The sequence below is a fragment of the Mirounga angustirostris genome, unplaced genomic scaffold, assembly GCF_029215605.1.
Source record: "Mirounga angustirostris isolate CCGP_5_RB_7025 unplaced genomic scaffold, mMirAng1.0.hap1 SCAF_10, whole genome shotgun sequence".
In the NCBI taxonomy this organism is placed as follows: domain Eukaryota; kingdom Metazoa; phylum Chordata; class Mammalia; order Carnivora; family Phocidae; genus Mirounga; species Mirounga angustirostris.
The window spans coordinates 90,219,467-90,232,681 of NW_026991718.1; the positions used below are offsets into that span (position 1 = coordinate 90,219,467).

The 13,215-nt window shown below is 44.9% G+C and overlaps 1 protein-coding gene across 1 annotated transcript; it reads right to left on the reverse strand.

The window, feature by feature from the left end:
* CSTL1 (cystatin like 1) lies at nt 1-4,164 on the reverse strand. Its single transcript, XM_045886219.1, has 3 exons — nt 3,946-4,164; nt 892-1,002; nt 1-84 (listed from the first exon to the last, which is right to left on the reverse strand). Exons 1-3 carry the CDS (start codon nt 4,162-4,164, stop codon nt 1-3), a joined length of 414 nt encoding a protein of 137 aa, XP_045742175.1.
* Nucleotides 4,165-13,215: the final 9,051 nt, after the last annotated feature.

Sequence of the window (13,215 nt, forward strand, 5' to 3'; positions counted from 1 at the left end):
TCAAGCCTCCAGACAAGAGTTGTTCCAGAGTTGGTAATAGTTCATCCAGGGCACAGTGTACACCAAAAAATCACAAATGAAACTCTGTGGAAGGAGAAAGAAAACAGCCTTCAGGGAAATATTTTTTGAAGGTGAACAAAAAGCTCCTGCCCCCCAACAAGCCCTTATCTGGGGAATCTGGACCAGTCTCTGTGTCTGCTCAATGACCACATGGGTGAGGGGGATCTGTTCACAGTCACATGGTGGGGGCAGAGTGGGGCTGGCCTGAACAGGGATGTCACCCTGGGTGCCCCCTGCCCAGTCACTGGGACCTGAAACAGGTCTGGAGCCTGGAGCCTGCAGCCCAGCCAGATGCTGGGATGAAGTCTGGGCAGGACAGCCTGGGACAGCTGCACTGCCCACAGCCCCAGTCCTCCTGCTCCTGCACTCAGGCACAGAGTGTCCCTCGTGTCTGCCAGCTTGCAGGTGGTTGCACCAGGTGGTACTGGGAAAAGCCAGAAAAGATGGGCAGAGGTTGGAAGACAAGAAGGAAACTAGACAATTCCCAGGAATATAGAGTATGAGCAGAGAGCAGAGTGAAGCCCCAGGGAAAGGAAACCACTTTCACCTGAGGGGCAGGGGTGAGACTGCCAGCGGCCGGGGCTATGACAGCTCAGGGTGGGGAGACTGCCCAATTAGAGAGCCTTCCTCCCACCTCTGGGCACCTCCAATGGCATCAAGCAGCCCTAAGGCCCATATCTACACAGCTAGAAAAGCTGTCAATGTCCACTTGTGGTCTACTTTTTAAAATTTTACTTTTCCCCCTTTGATCACAAGTCCCTGCTCCACTTGATCTTAGCCAAAAGGCCGAGAAGCGATACAATCCCTGCTCAGATGACTGCCACCACACACCTTTTTCAGCTTCTTTTTGCTTTGAATGGGGCATGAATTACTTGTGCTATTCCTCTTGCATTTGGTCCGGCTAATTTTCACAGTTACCATATACTCCACTCCAGTCGTGAGCTACCGAGAAACAGCAACACTGTTAGTGTTGACTCCAAGCATCCAGTTGCTGACCCTCCCCAGGAAAACCTAGGAGATGAAGCCCCAGGAGCCACAATCCCTGTTTCCAGAGCTCATCCAGTAAAAGCATGGCTCCCTCTTCTCCTCCCAGCTGGAGGATGCACAATGACAGCTGAGGCCCTTGGTCGGCCCCCAGCATGTGCAGAGCCCTTCCCCTTGCTTTGGACTGGCCTCACTTTTGCAGTCACAGATGGCTTCTCACTTGTCTCCCTTGCAACCTCAGGATGAGGGATTGGCAAGACATTGAGCTTGGCTGCCCGGCAGCCCCAGAATACCCCCCATATCTATACACATGATCCTCAGAATGCATAGGGGTGCATCTTGTCCCTCCGTTTCATCCTTTTCCTCCCTCCCTACTCTCCTTCCCAACCAACCTGATGGAAAGCAGCTTAAAAACACAGCTAAAAAACACAGGCTTAGAAACTGAATTGATTTGGGGCATTCATTTCCCTCCTACTAACACTGCACCCTTGAGCAAATGCCCAGCAGCCTCCCTTTCTTCAACTACAGAGTCCAGATAATAATTATGCCTGCTCAAGGAGTTGTTGCATGGGCTAAAGAGAAGCATGCATCTCACTGAATGCACAAAGCAAATTTTAAAATAAGTTATTACGAATTATTAAATGTTTTAGCAAAGTGTGGGGAACATTACTCTGAAGCAGCTATGGAGTTAGGAAAGCAACAGAACTGAAGACAGAAGAACTGTGCTCAAGTTCTGGCTTTATCCCCTGCTAACTCTATCTCCTTGTCCAAGCCCTGCCACCTCTCTGACTCAGTTTCCTCATCTAGAGAATGGGAAGAAGAATGCCAATTTCCTCCTAGGGTGTATGCAAACAGTGAATGTGTAAACCATGCAGAACACACACCAGGGCTATTCCCAGCTGTTGGGATCTGTCTTCTTGTGCTCATGATCAAGTGCCAGGCTGTAAGGACTGTGAGGGCAGGGATGCTGGGAAAGCCTTTTGTGGCAGGACCTGTACCCTGAAGTGAAACTCCAACAAATGCTTTGGTGATTCATGTCCTCTGTTGGAAATGGCTGGGTCCCTCAGGTCAACACACGGAATAGAGAGCTCTGCCCTGGGGAGGGGAGAAGCTCCTGGAAGTTCCCTGCTTCCTTGTCCCTATGTTAGGGTCAAACCAACAGAGAGGGCTTGGTGCTCTCCCTGGTGGTGGTAGAGGGAGAGAGCAGCCACACTGCCCCCTAGAGGAAAGTGCCCCCAGAAAAGCCCAGGGTGGTTGCGGGGGGGCGGGGGGGGGGGGAAGGAGGCCTGAGGGCGTTATGGCCATCTTGGTCCCAGCATCTGCCACCTGAAGAACTTCGGGATGCAGGGCTCCAAGCTCTTCATCAAGGGACGATGGTTCCATCCAGGTGTTGGCATCTTGCAGGGCTTTCACACTGACCTTCAGCATACTCCATAGGTATGAAAAATCTAAAACACTGGCCATAAATTTTACTGACATTCCAGTGTGCAAAGTGTTTTAGCATTCATTATTAGACTGGATTGCTAGGTAATAAGAGGAATCATCATAGTCATACAAATATTTTCACAAGTGCGGCTTCACACTTATTCTGCCCACTTGCAGGTGAGGAAACAGGCCTGGAGAGTATGAATGGCGCTTGACATAGATCTCACAATTAGAGGGACCTGGAACCTGGGTGCAGGCAGCTCATCAGGCCCACCTCCTACACCCCTCTGTGGGGTATTAGGACGCACACAATCATGTGGCAAAAGGACCCAGGTCACCTAGCTACGTCGGGGCACACACACTCTGTTCTTTTATCCATCTGAATGACATTAAAAGGTTGTTCATAAACTATTCTTCGAGAGTTAACTGTTAATGATAATGGACTGATTCCACAAGACAGACCTCCTGGGAGTCTCAGATTTATCCTTGGGAACCATGACCTGGGAGAACAATCCAACTTGGCAAGAATTTTGGTCAACAGCCGCCACCTTGTGTCCAAGTCACCTCAGTGTTTGTGGGCCTGATGAGCCACCATCTTGGGGCAAGAGTATGTGACTGAAACAGGGACAGGCTGATGTCCACATTGTGATGTCAGGCCTGCTTCGTGTCACACTAACACTGCCTGCCCCTCTCTGCGCCCCACCCTTGCTGGTTTCTCCTGTTCCCATTGCCCCTCTCTCTCCCGGCCAGAGACATTTTCTTCTGTCAATTTTTTTTTTCCAGATCGGGTTAATTGAACTAAAATGTGCTATTGCTTCTGCCCTAACTAACGTATAGTTTACTATGTAAACTTGAAGGGAAGTTGGACCCATGAAAGTGGTTTTCAAACAACTTTTCTTTCCTCGATCACCCTCAATTGATGTATTTCAAAAAAACTTTGTATGCAAAACACATAAAAAGAGAGATGATCTGATTGAAGTCTGTTTCTCACTCCCTCTTCTCCTTTCCACCCCCCAAAAATTTCCTGTGCAATCCCAGATTTCTATAGAGTACAACTAGAAAGTTCAGACTTGACAGCCCTGGACACTGAAAAACTATGTTGAGGGGGAACCTACAGAGAACATTTATATTTCACCAAAGCAGAAACAAAGTCATCTTCATCAGCTGTCACTCTGGTAGGACGAATTTCAGAACAAAAGGCAATTCTTCCCAAGAAAGAACAGTTGAGAACCTCAGAAGCTGTTTTTACTTCAGACCAAGAGTAACAGAGTAAGGTTTCATTCCAGTCATTCGGCTAGCATTTCAAAGCGTGGTGAAGGCAAGTCTGGGGTCCAAACAACTCCAAAGCATGCTCATCCCAAATGAAGCCTCCCCCCACCTTGGTGAAACCATCACTTGATTCTCTCTGGGAGCCATACCATGTCCCCGGATGTCCAAGTGGGCACTGCCCACATCCACAGGAACTGAGGCACAAACCTGCATCTGACTTCGAAGTAGCTTGTCGACTTGAAATAAGTAGGTGTCATTGCTAGCATTATTGTAGGTTTCCATGAAGAATTGGAGTGTTGAATTCATGTTTGTCTTGCTCATGGACTTCTCCTGGAAGCCTTCCCACCTTTGAAAATGACCTAGTCTGGCTTCCAGGACCAGGGCAGCCAACAGCAACAGAGGGTTCCTCCAGCATCCAACTCCCATCTTGCAGCCTCAGAAAACTCCTATCCACTGCACCTGCCAGGGCGGGATTGGAGCCAGAATGCAACTCACTCACCATCCCGCAGTGGCCTTTGCCCAGTGGGCTTGCCCAGGTTGAGACCCCAGAGACCTCAGCCTTATCCTTTCAGGGCTCTGCCTCCAATTGAGATTGAGACCCCAGCCTTATCCTTTCAGGGCTCTGCCCCCAATCTGACCAAAGGACCAACCCAGGAAATCTCCCTGCATGGTTGCTCAACTCTCTTTCAGGTTTGTACATTTTCCACATATTTATGATACCCACTTGGTTCTTCCATTATTCAGGCAAGTGTAATTTCTAAACACCAGCCAAGATGGGCAAGACCCTCTCCTTGCCTTCATATTTATCGAGGAAGAAAGCCCCCAGAACAGAGCTTTATAGTGCTATGCCATAAGAAGTATATGGGACAGAGAAGTGCCATTGGTGGGAATTGGGGAAGACTTATGGAGAAGGTAATATTTGAACTGGGATATGAGGAATCAAGATATGGGACAGGGTGTGATACATTCTACTTACCTATTGTGGATTCTACCTGTTTAACCCAGCCATCAACTATTCCCTATGCCTCCTTTACAGCTAGGTTCTCTTTACTCTCCTGCCTCCTTTCTTACCACAGATTTCTGCCTGCTGGATCCCACTGTACCTGCAGACCCTGGCACTAGCTCTTGCTATCTTGGTGTGACCCCAGCAGATCTTTGTGAGGTAATATTAGCCTCCCTGTGAGGAGGGAATAAACTCTGATCCTTGTTCATAAATTAATCCTGAAGACCCCTGAAGGTTAGGTGTTGCTTATTTGGGGCAGGAAAAATTTTCCTCAACCCTCTTTGGGTCTCTGGCTGGACCTAAGAATTAAACTAACAGGAGAAAAGCATACATGTTTTGTTGACATTTTGTATAGGCATGGAGCCTTCACAAGAAAATGAAGACGTGAAGAAGTGGCCAGAACAAAAAGCTTATATACCCTGTAGACAAAGAAACAATGAATGTGTGAAGAATAGACAAGACAAGGGGGTTTGGACTAGGAATAATAAATGGTGAAGAGATAACAAGGTTTGTTTATACAGCCTTATCCTCCATCTCTGGGTATAAGGATGTCCTCCATCTTCCTGGTACATGGAAGGTACCTTTCACATGGGAGATTTATCTTCTGTTTTTAGGGAAGAAGGTCTCTGGGTGGGGGGTGGGGATGATCAGATTGTCCATCCTGCTTCGCCATTTTCTCAAACTCCTTAGGCTTAAGATCTTCAATGCACCAAAGTGCCAAATTTGGGGGTAACATGCCCTGAACCCATCACCTGCATCCAGAAGCCTGTAATAACTCCACATTTTTTAAACTTTTGTTAAGGTGGGATCCTGAATGGGGTCCTGCAGCAGAAAAAAAGAATTAGTGGGACAAATGATGAAATGTGAATCAAGTCTGTAGATCAGTTCATAGCACTGCACTGATGTTAACTTCCTAGTTTTTACCTTTGCACTGTACTTACATGAGATGCTAACATTTGGGGTGAATATTTTATGTTATTTTTGTAGCCTTTTTGTAAGTATGAAATTATTTCAAAATAAAGGTTAATTTCTTTAAATTTTTTGGTTTAAATTCAATTTAGTTAACATATACTATATTATTAGTTTCAGGGATAGAATTCTCTTCAGCAACCCTCAGTTTGTTTCCTAGAGTTAAGAGTCTCTTATGACTTTCCTCCCTCTTTGTTTTCATCTTAGTTTTTTAATTAGATATTTGCAAATGATACTACAGATAAAGGGATGACATCCAAGATCTATAAATAACTTCTCAAACTCAACACCCAAAAAACAAATAATCAAGTCAAAAAATGGGCAGAAGACATGGACACTTCTCCAAAGAAGACATACAAATGGCTAACAGAAGCATGAAAAAATGTTCATCATCATTAGCCATCAGGGAAATTCAAATCAAAACCACATTGAGATCCTTACACCAGTTAGAATGGCAAAAATGAACCAGACAGGAAACAACAAATGTTGGCGAGGATGTAGAGAAAGGGGAACCCTCTTACACTGTTGGTGGGAATGCAAGTTGGTACAGCCACTTTGGAAAACAGTGTGGAGGTTCCTCAAAAATTTAAAAATAGAGCCACCCTGGGGCGCCTGGGTGGCTCAGATGGTTAAGCATCTGCCTTCGGCTCAGGTCATGATCCCAGGGTCCTGGGATCGAGCCCCATATCGGGCTCCTGGCTCAGTGAGGAGCCTGCTTCTCCCTCTCTCTCTGCCTCTCTCCCTGCTCATGCTTTCTCTCTCTCTCTCTGTCTCTGTGTCTCAAATGAATAAATAAAATCTTAAAAAAAAAAAAATCCATCACAAAGTTAAAAAAAAAAAATAGAGCCACCCTATGATCCAGCAATTGCACTACTGGGTATTTACCCCAAAGACACAGATGTAGTGAAAAGAAGGGCCACATGCAGTGCAATGTTCATAGCAGCAATGTCCACAATAGCCAAACTGTGGAAAGAGACGAGATGCCCTTCAACAGATGAATGGATAAAGAAGATGTGGTCCATATATACAATGGAATATTACTCAGCCATCAGAAAGGATGAATACCCAACTTTTGCATCAACATGAATGGAACAGGAGGAGATTATGCTAAGTGAAATAAGTCAAGCAGAGAAAGTCAATTATCATATGGTTTCACTTATTTGTGGAACATAAGGAATAGCATGGAGGACCTTAGGAGAAGGAAGGGAAAAATGAAGGGGGGGAAATCAGAGGGACAGACGAACCATGAGAGATTATGGACTCTGGGAAACAAACTGAGGGTTTTAGAGGGGAGGTGGGAGGGGAGATGGGTTAGCCCAGTGATGGGTATTAAGGGGGGCATGGATTGCATAGAGCACTGGGTGTTATACGCAAACAATGAATCATGGAACACTACATCAAAAACTAATGATGTAACGTATGGTGATTAACATAACAATAAATTTTTTTTTAAAAAAGACAACAGAAAAAAAAACTAATGATGTACCATATGGTGACTAACATAACATAATAAAAAAATAAAAATAAATAAATTCAATTAGCTAACACGTTTCTTTTTTTTTTTTAAAGATTTTATTTATTTATTTGAGACAGAGAGAATGAGATACAGAGAGCGTGAGAGGGAGGAGGGTCAGAGGGAGAAGCAGACTCCCTGCCAAGCAGGGAGCCCATTGCGGGACCCGATCCCGGGACTCCAGGATCATGACCTGAGCCGAAGGCAGTCGCTTAACCAACTGAGCCACCCAGGCGCCCAGCTAACACGTTTCATCCTTAGTTTCAGATGTAATGTTCAACAATTCATTAGTTGCATATAACCAGTGCTCATCACATCACATGCCCTTCCCAATGCCCATCACCCAGTTACCCCATCCCCCCACCCACCACCCCTCCAGCAACCTTCAGTTTGTTTCCTAGAGTGAAGTCTCTCATGGTTTGTCTACCTCTCTGATTTCTTCCCATTCAGTTTTCCTCCCTTCCCCTATGATCCTCTGCGCTATTTCTTATATCCCACACATGAGTGAAACTATATATTTGTCTTTCTCCAATTGACTTATTTCACATAGCATAATACCCTCCAGTTCCATCCATGTCGATGTAAATGGTAAATATTCATCCTTTCTGATGGCTGAGTAATATTCCATTGTATATATAAACCACATCTTCTTTACCCGTTCATCTGCTGAAGGACATCTCAGCTCCTCCCACAATTTGACTATTGTAGACATTGCTGCTATGAACATTGGGGTGCAGGTGCCCCTACTACATCTGTATCTTTGGGGTAAATACCTAATAGTGCAATAACTGGATTTTCATCTTATTTTATTTTTCCTTCCTTTCCCCATGTTCATCTGTTTTGTTTCTTAAATTCCACAAAATAAAGGTTAAAATGTTCAAAAATAAATAGGACCTTAGTCTTTGGGAAGGAGCACACATGCAGTACTACCTTGCAATCCAACTCTCCTGGGTTCAGATCCCTTGCTGGGTGACTCGGAGAGACAGTTAATCTCTGAACCTCAGTTTCTTCATCTATAATATGAGAATGGGAAAAACTACTAATCTTGGTTTGTGGTGGAAACTAAATCCATGTACCAAACAACCTGTTCCCAGGTCAGGCATCGGTCAGTGCTTGGAAACATCTTCTGGGTGATTCTTTCAAGACTCTGAACCCACACACTGAAGCCCATGGTCTATCAGACCCCAAATGCCCTGGGACCCAGACCACCCTCCAGTGTGAAAATCCTACTAGGACCTGTTACAACATCACCCCTGACCCTCAAAGCCTGCCTTGTAAGACTTGTCCAGCTGATGGAAGTGGCCACTTTGGAACACCCTGAGCCAAAGCTGCAGGAGCACCATTGTCAAATAGATGCATAAGGGTTCTGAGTAATGTGTGTGCAGACTGCCTTGGAAACCTGAGCTATACCCATTGGACTGTGGACCTGAGGAAGGAAAAGTAATAGTCAATGGACCATATCAGAAAATCTATGAACATGGGGCCAAATACATAAAAAAAATTGATCTACTTAAAGAAATATGCACCTTGGTTATATCCATAAAGTTAGGGGAAAATGAATCCCCAGTAATTTGCATGGAATAAGAAAAAATATATAGACCCTGGCTATGCCCATAGAATAAAACAGAAAAGGGGGACCATATCTGCCACACCTGGAGTTCTTTGGCTTATGGTGGCATAACTCCAATCTCACCTCTCTCCACATGGCCTTCTCATCTGTCTCTTTATCTCAAATTTCTCCCACCTTTCTCTTAAGAATGCCAGTCATTGGATTTGGGACCTACCCTAAATCCAATGTGATCTCATCTCAAGAGCCTTAACTTAATTATATCTGCAAAGACTCTATATCCAAATAAGTTCACATTCATGGGTACTAGGGGCAATGACTTGTGCATATATTTTTGGGGAACACAATTCAACACACTAAATTGTCCACAGAATAAGAAGAAAATTGAGAGTACAAGTGTATCCATATATACTAGTTTCCCACGGTTTTGTAACAAATTAACATGAGTTTGGTGGCTTAAAACCACAGAAATATATTGTATTTTAATTCTGGAGGCCAGAAATATGAAGTCATTTTCACTAGACCAAAATCAAGGTGTTGGCAGGGCCATACTCCCTCCAGAGGCTTTGGGGGGAAATCCACTGGTTGTCGTCATTCCTTGGCTTGTGGCCACAACACTCCAATCTCTGCTTCTGCGGGCATATGCCCTCCTCTTCTGTCTGCCTCCCTCGTATAAGGATATATGGATGGTATTTAAGGCCCATCTGAGAAATCCAGAATGATCTGCCCATCTCAAGATCTTGAATTTAATCACATCTGTAAACTTCTTCTTTACCACATAAGACAATGCTCACAAGTTCCAGGGGGTCATTATTCAGCCTACCACACCATGGATTCAGGAAAAATAGGAAGAGTGATTATTTCCATGGAAGGAGGCGGACAGGGGCCCTGGTCATGTCCCTAGAGAAGGAAAAAAAGAGAAACACATCCATGGAAATGAGAGGAAATAAGAAGCCTCATCAATTCCATGCTTAAAGGGAAAACAGGTATCCTGGTTACATCTGTGGAATAAGTGAAAAAGAGGAGACCTGATAAGATTCATGGGATAGATTGAAGATAGGGATCAGCATTATATCCATGAATCAGTGGAAAAATACAGGAGGATGGATTATTTCCATAGCTTGATGGGGAAATGGTGGTTTTGGTTATGTCCATGGAATGAGGAGAAAATAGGATTCCAATAATGTTTGGTATAAGGGATAAGCAGGGGCTTGGTTAAGATTATGGAATAAAGAGAAAATGAAGGGCCTGGTTATATCCAGAATAGATTGTGAGAAAAGGCAGTGATATAACGCCCATAAAATGAAGGGGAAATGAGGGACCCTTGTCATGACCATGGAATATGGTGAAAATAAGGGGTCTGGCAATGTCCATGAATTAAGAGAAAAATACTGAGCCTGATAAAATTCATAGAAAGGGAAAATATTAGGCCTGATTATTTCCATGCAATGAGGAGAAAATACAGGGCTGGGTGTGTCTGTGTAATGCAGGGAAAGTAGGGGGCCTGGTTATGTCAGTGGAATAAGGGACAAGCAGAATGTCTCGGTCATATCCATGGAATGAAAAGAAAATAGGCGGCCCCGTTGTGTCCATAAAAAAAGAAATAGAGACAATGACTATGTCTACGTGGTAAGGGGAACATAGGGACCCTGGTTATATCCATGGAATGTGAGAAAAAGCCCTAGTTGTATACACGAAAGAAGAGAAAACAGGGGACCTGGCATGTCCATGAATGAAGAGGAAAATAAGAAGCCTAATAGTGTCCATGAAATAAGGAAAAGCATGAGGTCTGATTGATTCCCAAGAAATAAAGGGAAAATAGAGGCCCTAGACGTTCAGGAATAAGAAGAAAATTGGAAACATGGCCATGTCCATGGAATAAGGGGAAAACATGTGGCCTGGTTAAGTCTATGAAAGTCTATAAGGAAGATATGGGAGGGGGCTGATAATATCCATTTAATAGGGGACACAGGGAGCCTGGTCATGTCCAGGGAATTAGTGGAAAAGAAAGTAGGGTCTCTGGATGTTTCTATGGAAAAGGGGAAAGTAGGTAAAAAGGAAAAACTCATCTTCCCATCTGGGTAGGGAAAACCTCAGCTCTTCCCTATGTTATTTCTCTCCTGCAAGTCTCCTTTTCTATCTTGCAAAACACTTTCTGACACTTCTGGCTGCCAAATATGTGGGGTTTTCCCCACAAGCAATTCTCTCCAACACCAGTTGGGTGTCCTATAAGTCCACTCTACCTGGAGACAGCATCAGACCCCACAGATGAAGGGCTTAGTCCAACAAAACTGCCCCACTATCACCACCTTCAGATGCCAGGTGCAAGTCCAGGTTGTCAACTGTGCTTCATGACCAACTGGCTATAAATCCAAGGTTCCCATGACTCCCTTTCTGGGTTCAATTAATTTGCTAGAGTGGCTCGTAGAACTCAGGGAAACACTTTTCCCCAGCTTATTGTAAAAGGATATGACAAAGGATACAGATGAACATCCAGATGGAAGGGATATGTAGGACAAGGTATGTGGGAATGGGTGCAAGGCTTCCATGCCCTGTCATGGAGGGCAACTTTCCCAGCACCTTTATGTGGTGACCAAACTGGAAGCTCTCCAAACCCTGTACTTTTAAGATTTTATGGAGACTTCATCATATAGGCATGATCTATCATTGACTCCATTTTTAGCCCTTCTCCCTTCTTACAAGCATAGGGGGCAGGGCTGAAAATTCCAAGTGTCTAATCATGGGTTATTCAGTCTGGTGACCAGCCCCCATTCAGGAGCCCACCCAAAGTCACCTCATTAGAACAAAAGGCACTCCTGTCACCCAGGAAATACAAGGATTTTAGGAGCTCTCTGCTGGGAACCAGGATCAAAGGTCAAATATTAGAGCAAAAGACACTCTTCGTATTCTCACCACTTAGGAAATTACAAGGGTTTCATGGGTTCTGTGCCAGGAACTGGAGGCAGAGGCCAATACATATATTTTCTATTATCTCATAAATAAAACTTGGTTACATCCATAAAATAACAGGGAAGTAGAGGCCCTGGCTCTATGTATGGCCCAGTAATGTCCACAGAACAAGAGGAAAATAGAGAACCTAATTATTTCCCTAGAATAATAGGAAATTACATTGTCTGGTTACAGTCGTGGGATAAGAGGAAAATGGGGACCCTGATTATCCATGGAATAAAGGTACATAAGGTGGGCTGGTTATGTTCATCTAGGAAAAGTGAAAAATAGGAGCCCCATTTTAGTCAATAAAAGAAGGGAAAATGGGGGCCACAGTTATAGCCTGAAATTATAAGAAATATGGAGTCTGTGTATGTCCATGGAATAAGGAAGGGTGGGTGGGAGGGAATGCAAAGGGGCATGAGGAAACTTTGGATGACAGATGTGTTCATTGTATGGAGTATAGTGATGATCTCACAGGTGATGCACATCAAAACTCATCAAGTTGTGCAGTTTATTGTATGTCAATTATACCTCAATAAAGCCATTTGGGTAGGTAGATGGACAGATGGATGGATGGATGGACAGATAGATGAGTGGGTGGACAGGTGGACAGAGGAACAGATAGATGGATGGATAAGTGGGGAGTGGGGGGATGAACAAGTAGATGTATGGACAGGTAGATGGATGGATGGATGGGTGGATGGATGGATGAAGGGTGTGCAAGAATAAGCACAGAGCTTCCTATGGAACAGACGGGGCTGCCACTGTGCCCCTTCCATAACTGCACCCAGAGCACTGAGAAAGAAAAACCTGTCCTTGTCCAGAGCCACACGGGGGCAAGTATGAGAACAGTGAGGACTGCACCTCAGCATCTCCCACCTGCCTGGGCCAGGCCACCTTCTCACTTGTTGCTACACCGTTCAGAGGAAGACAGTCAGCCTCATTAGTAGTTGGTGCTTAAGAAAGAATAAGCATCTTTCCCAAAAGCCCAGCACACCTGGCCTTCTGACTCATAGGCTGAACCTGGTAGCAGGGCCACTGCTGGAGCAGTCACAGTGGCAAGGGCATGCGATTTGTCTTAGATCAACCCACAGCTATGTGGTGTGTGGGTGACATGGTGGTAGGCCACAGGGGTTGTCTGTGAGCTGCACAACTTCCTGGTTTTGCCTGTTGCCAGCCAGGCTTGGAAATTCTTTGTCAGGCTGCTCCCAGGGAAAAAATTAGCAGAAAACAGAGGGAGAATGTATCTTATCACTGCAGGCAGTATGGCTCTGCTTGTCTGGGCTGAGGAGTCTGGAGACTGGGAGTTTCCTGGCTGTGGCTTTTAATCTACCCCTTTATCTTACCTTGTCATTACTGCCCCTCCACCCCAGATGAACTTCACAGGTTCTTCCTTGACCCCAGTTCTCTTGGGCCTGCACAGACCACTCATCAGTCTGGTCAAAACCATTGCTCATCATGATATGCTTCTTT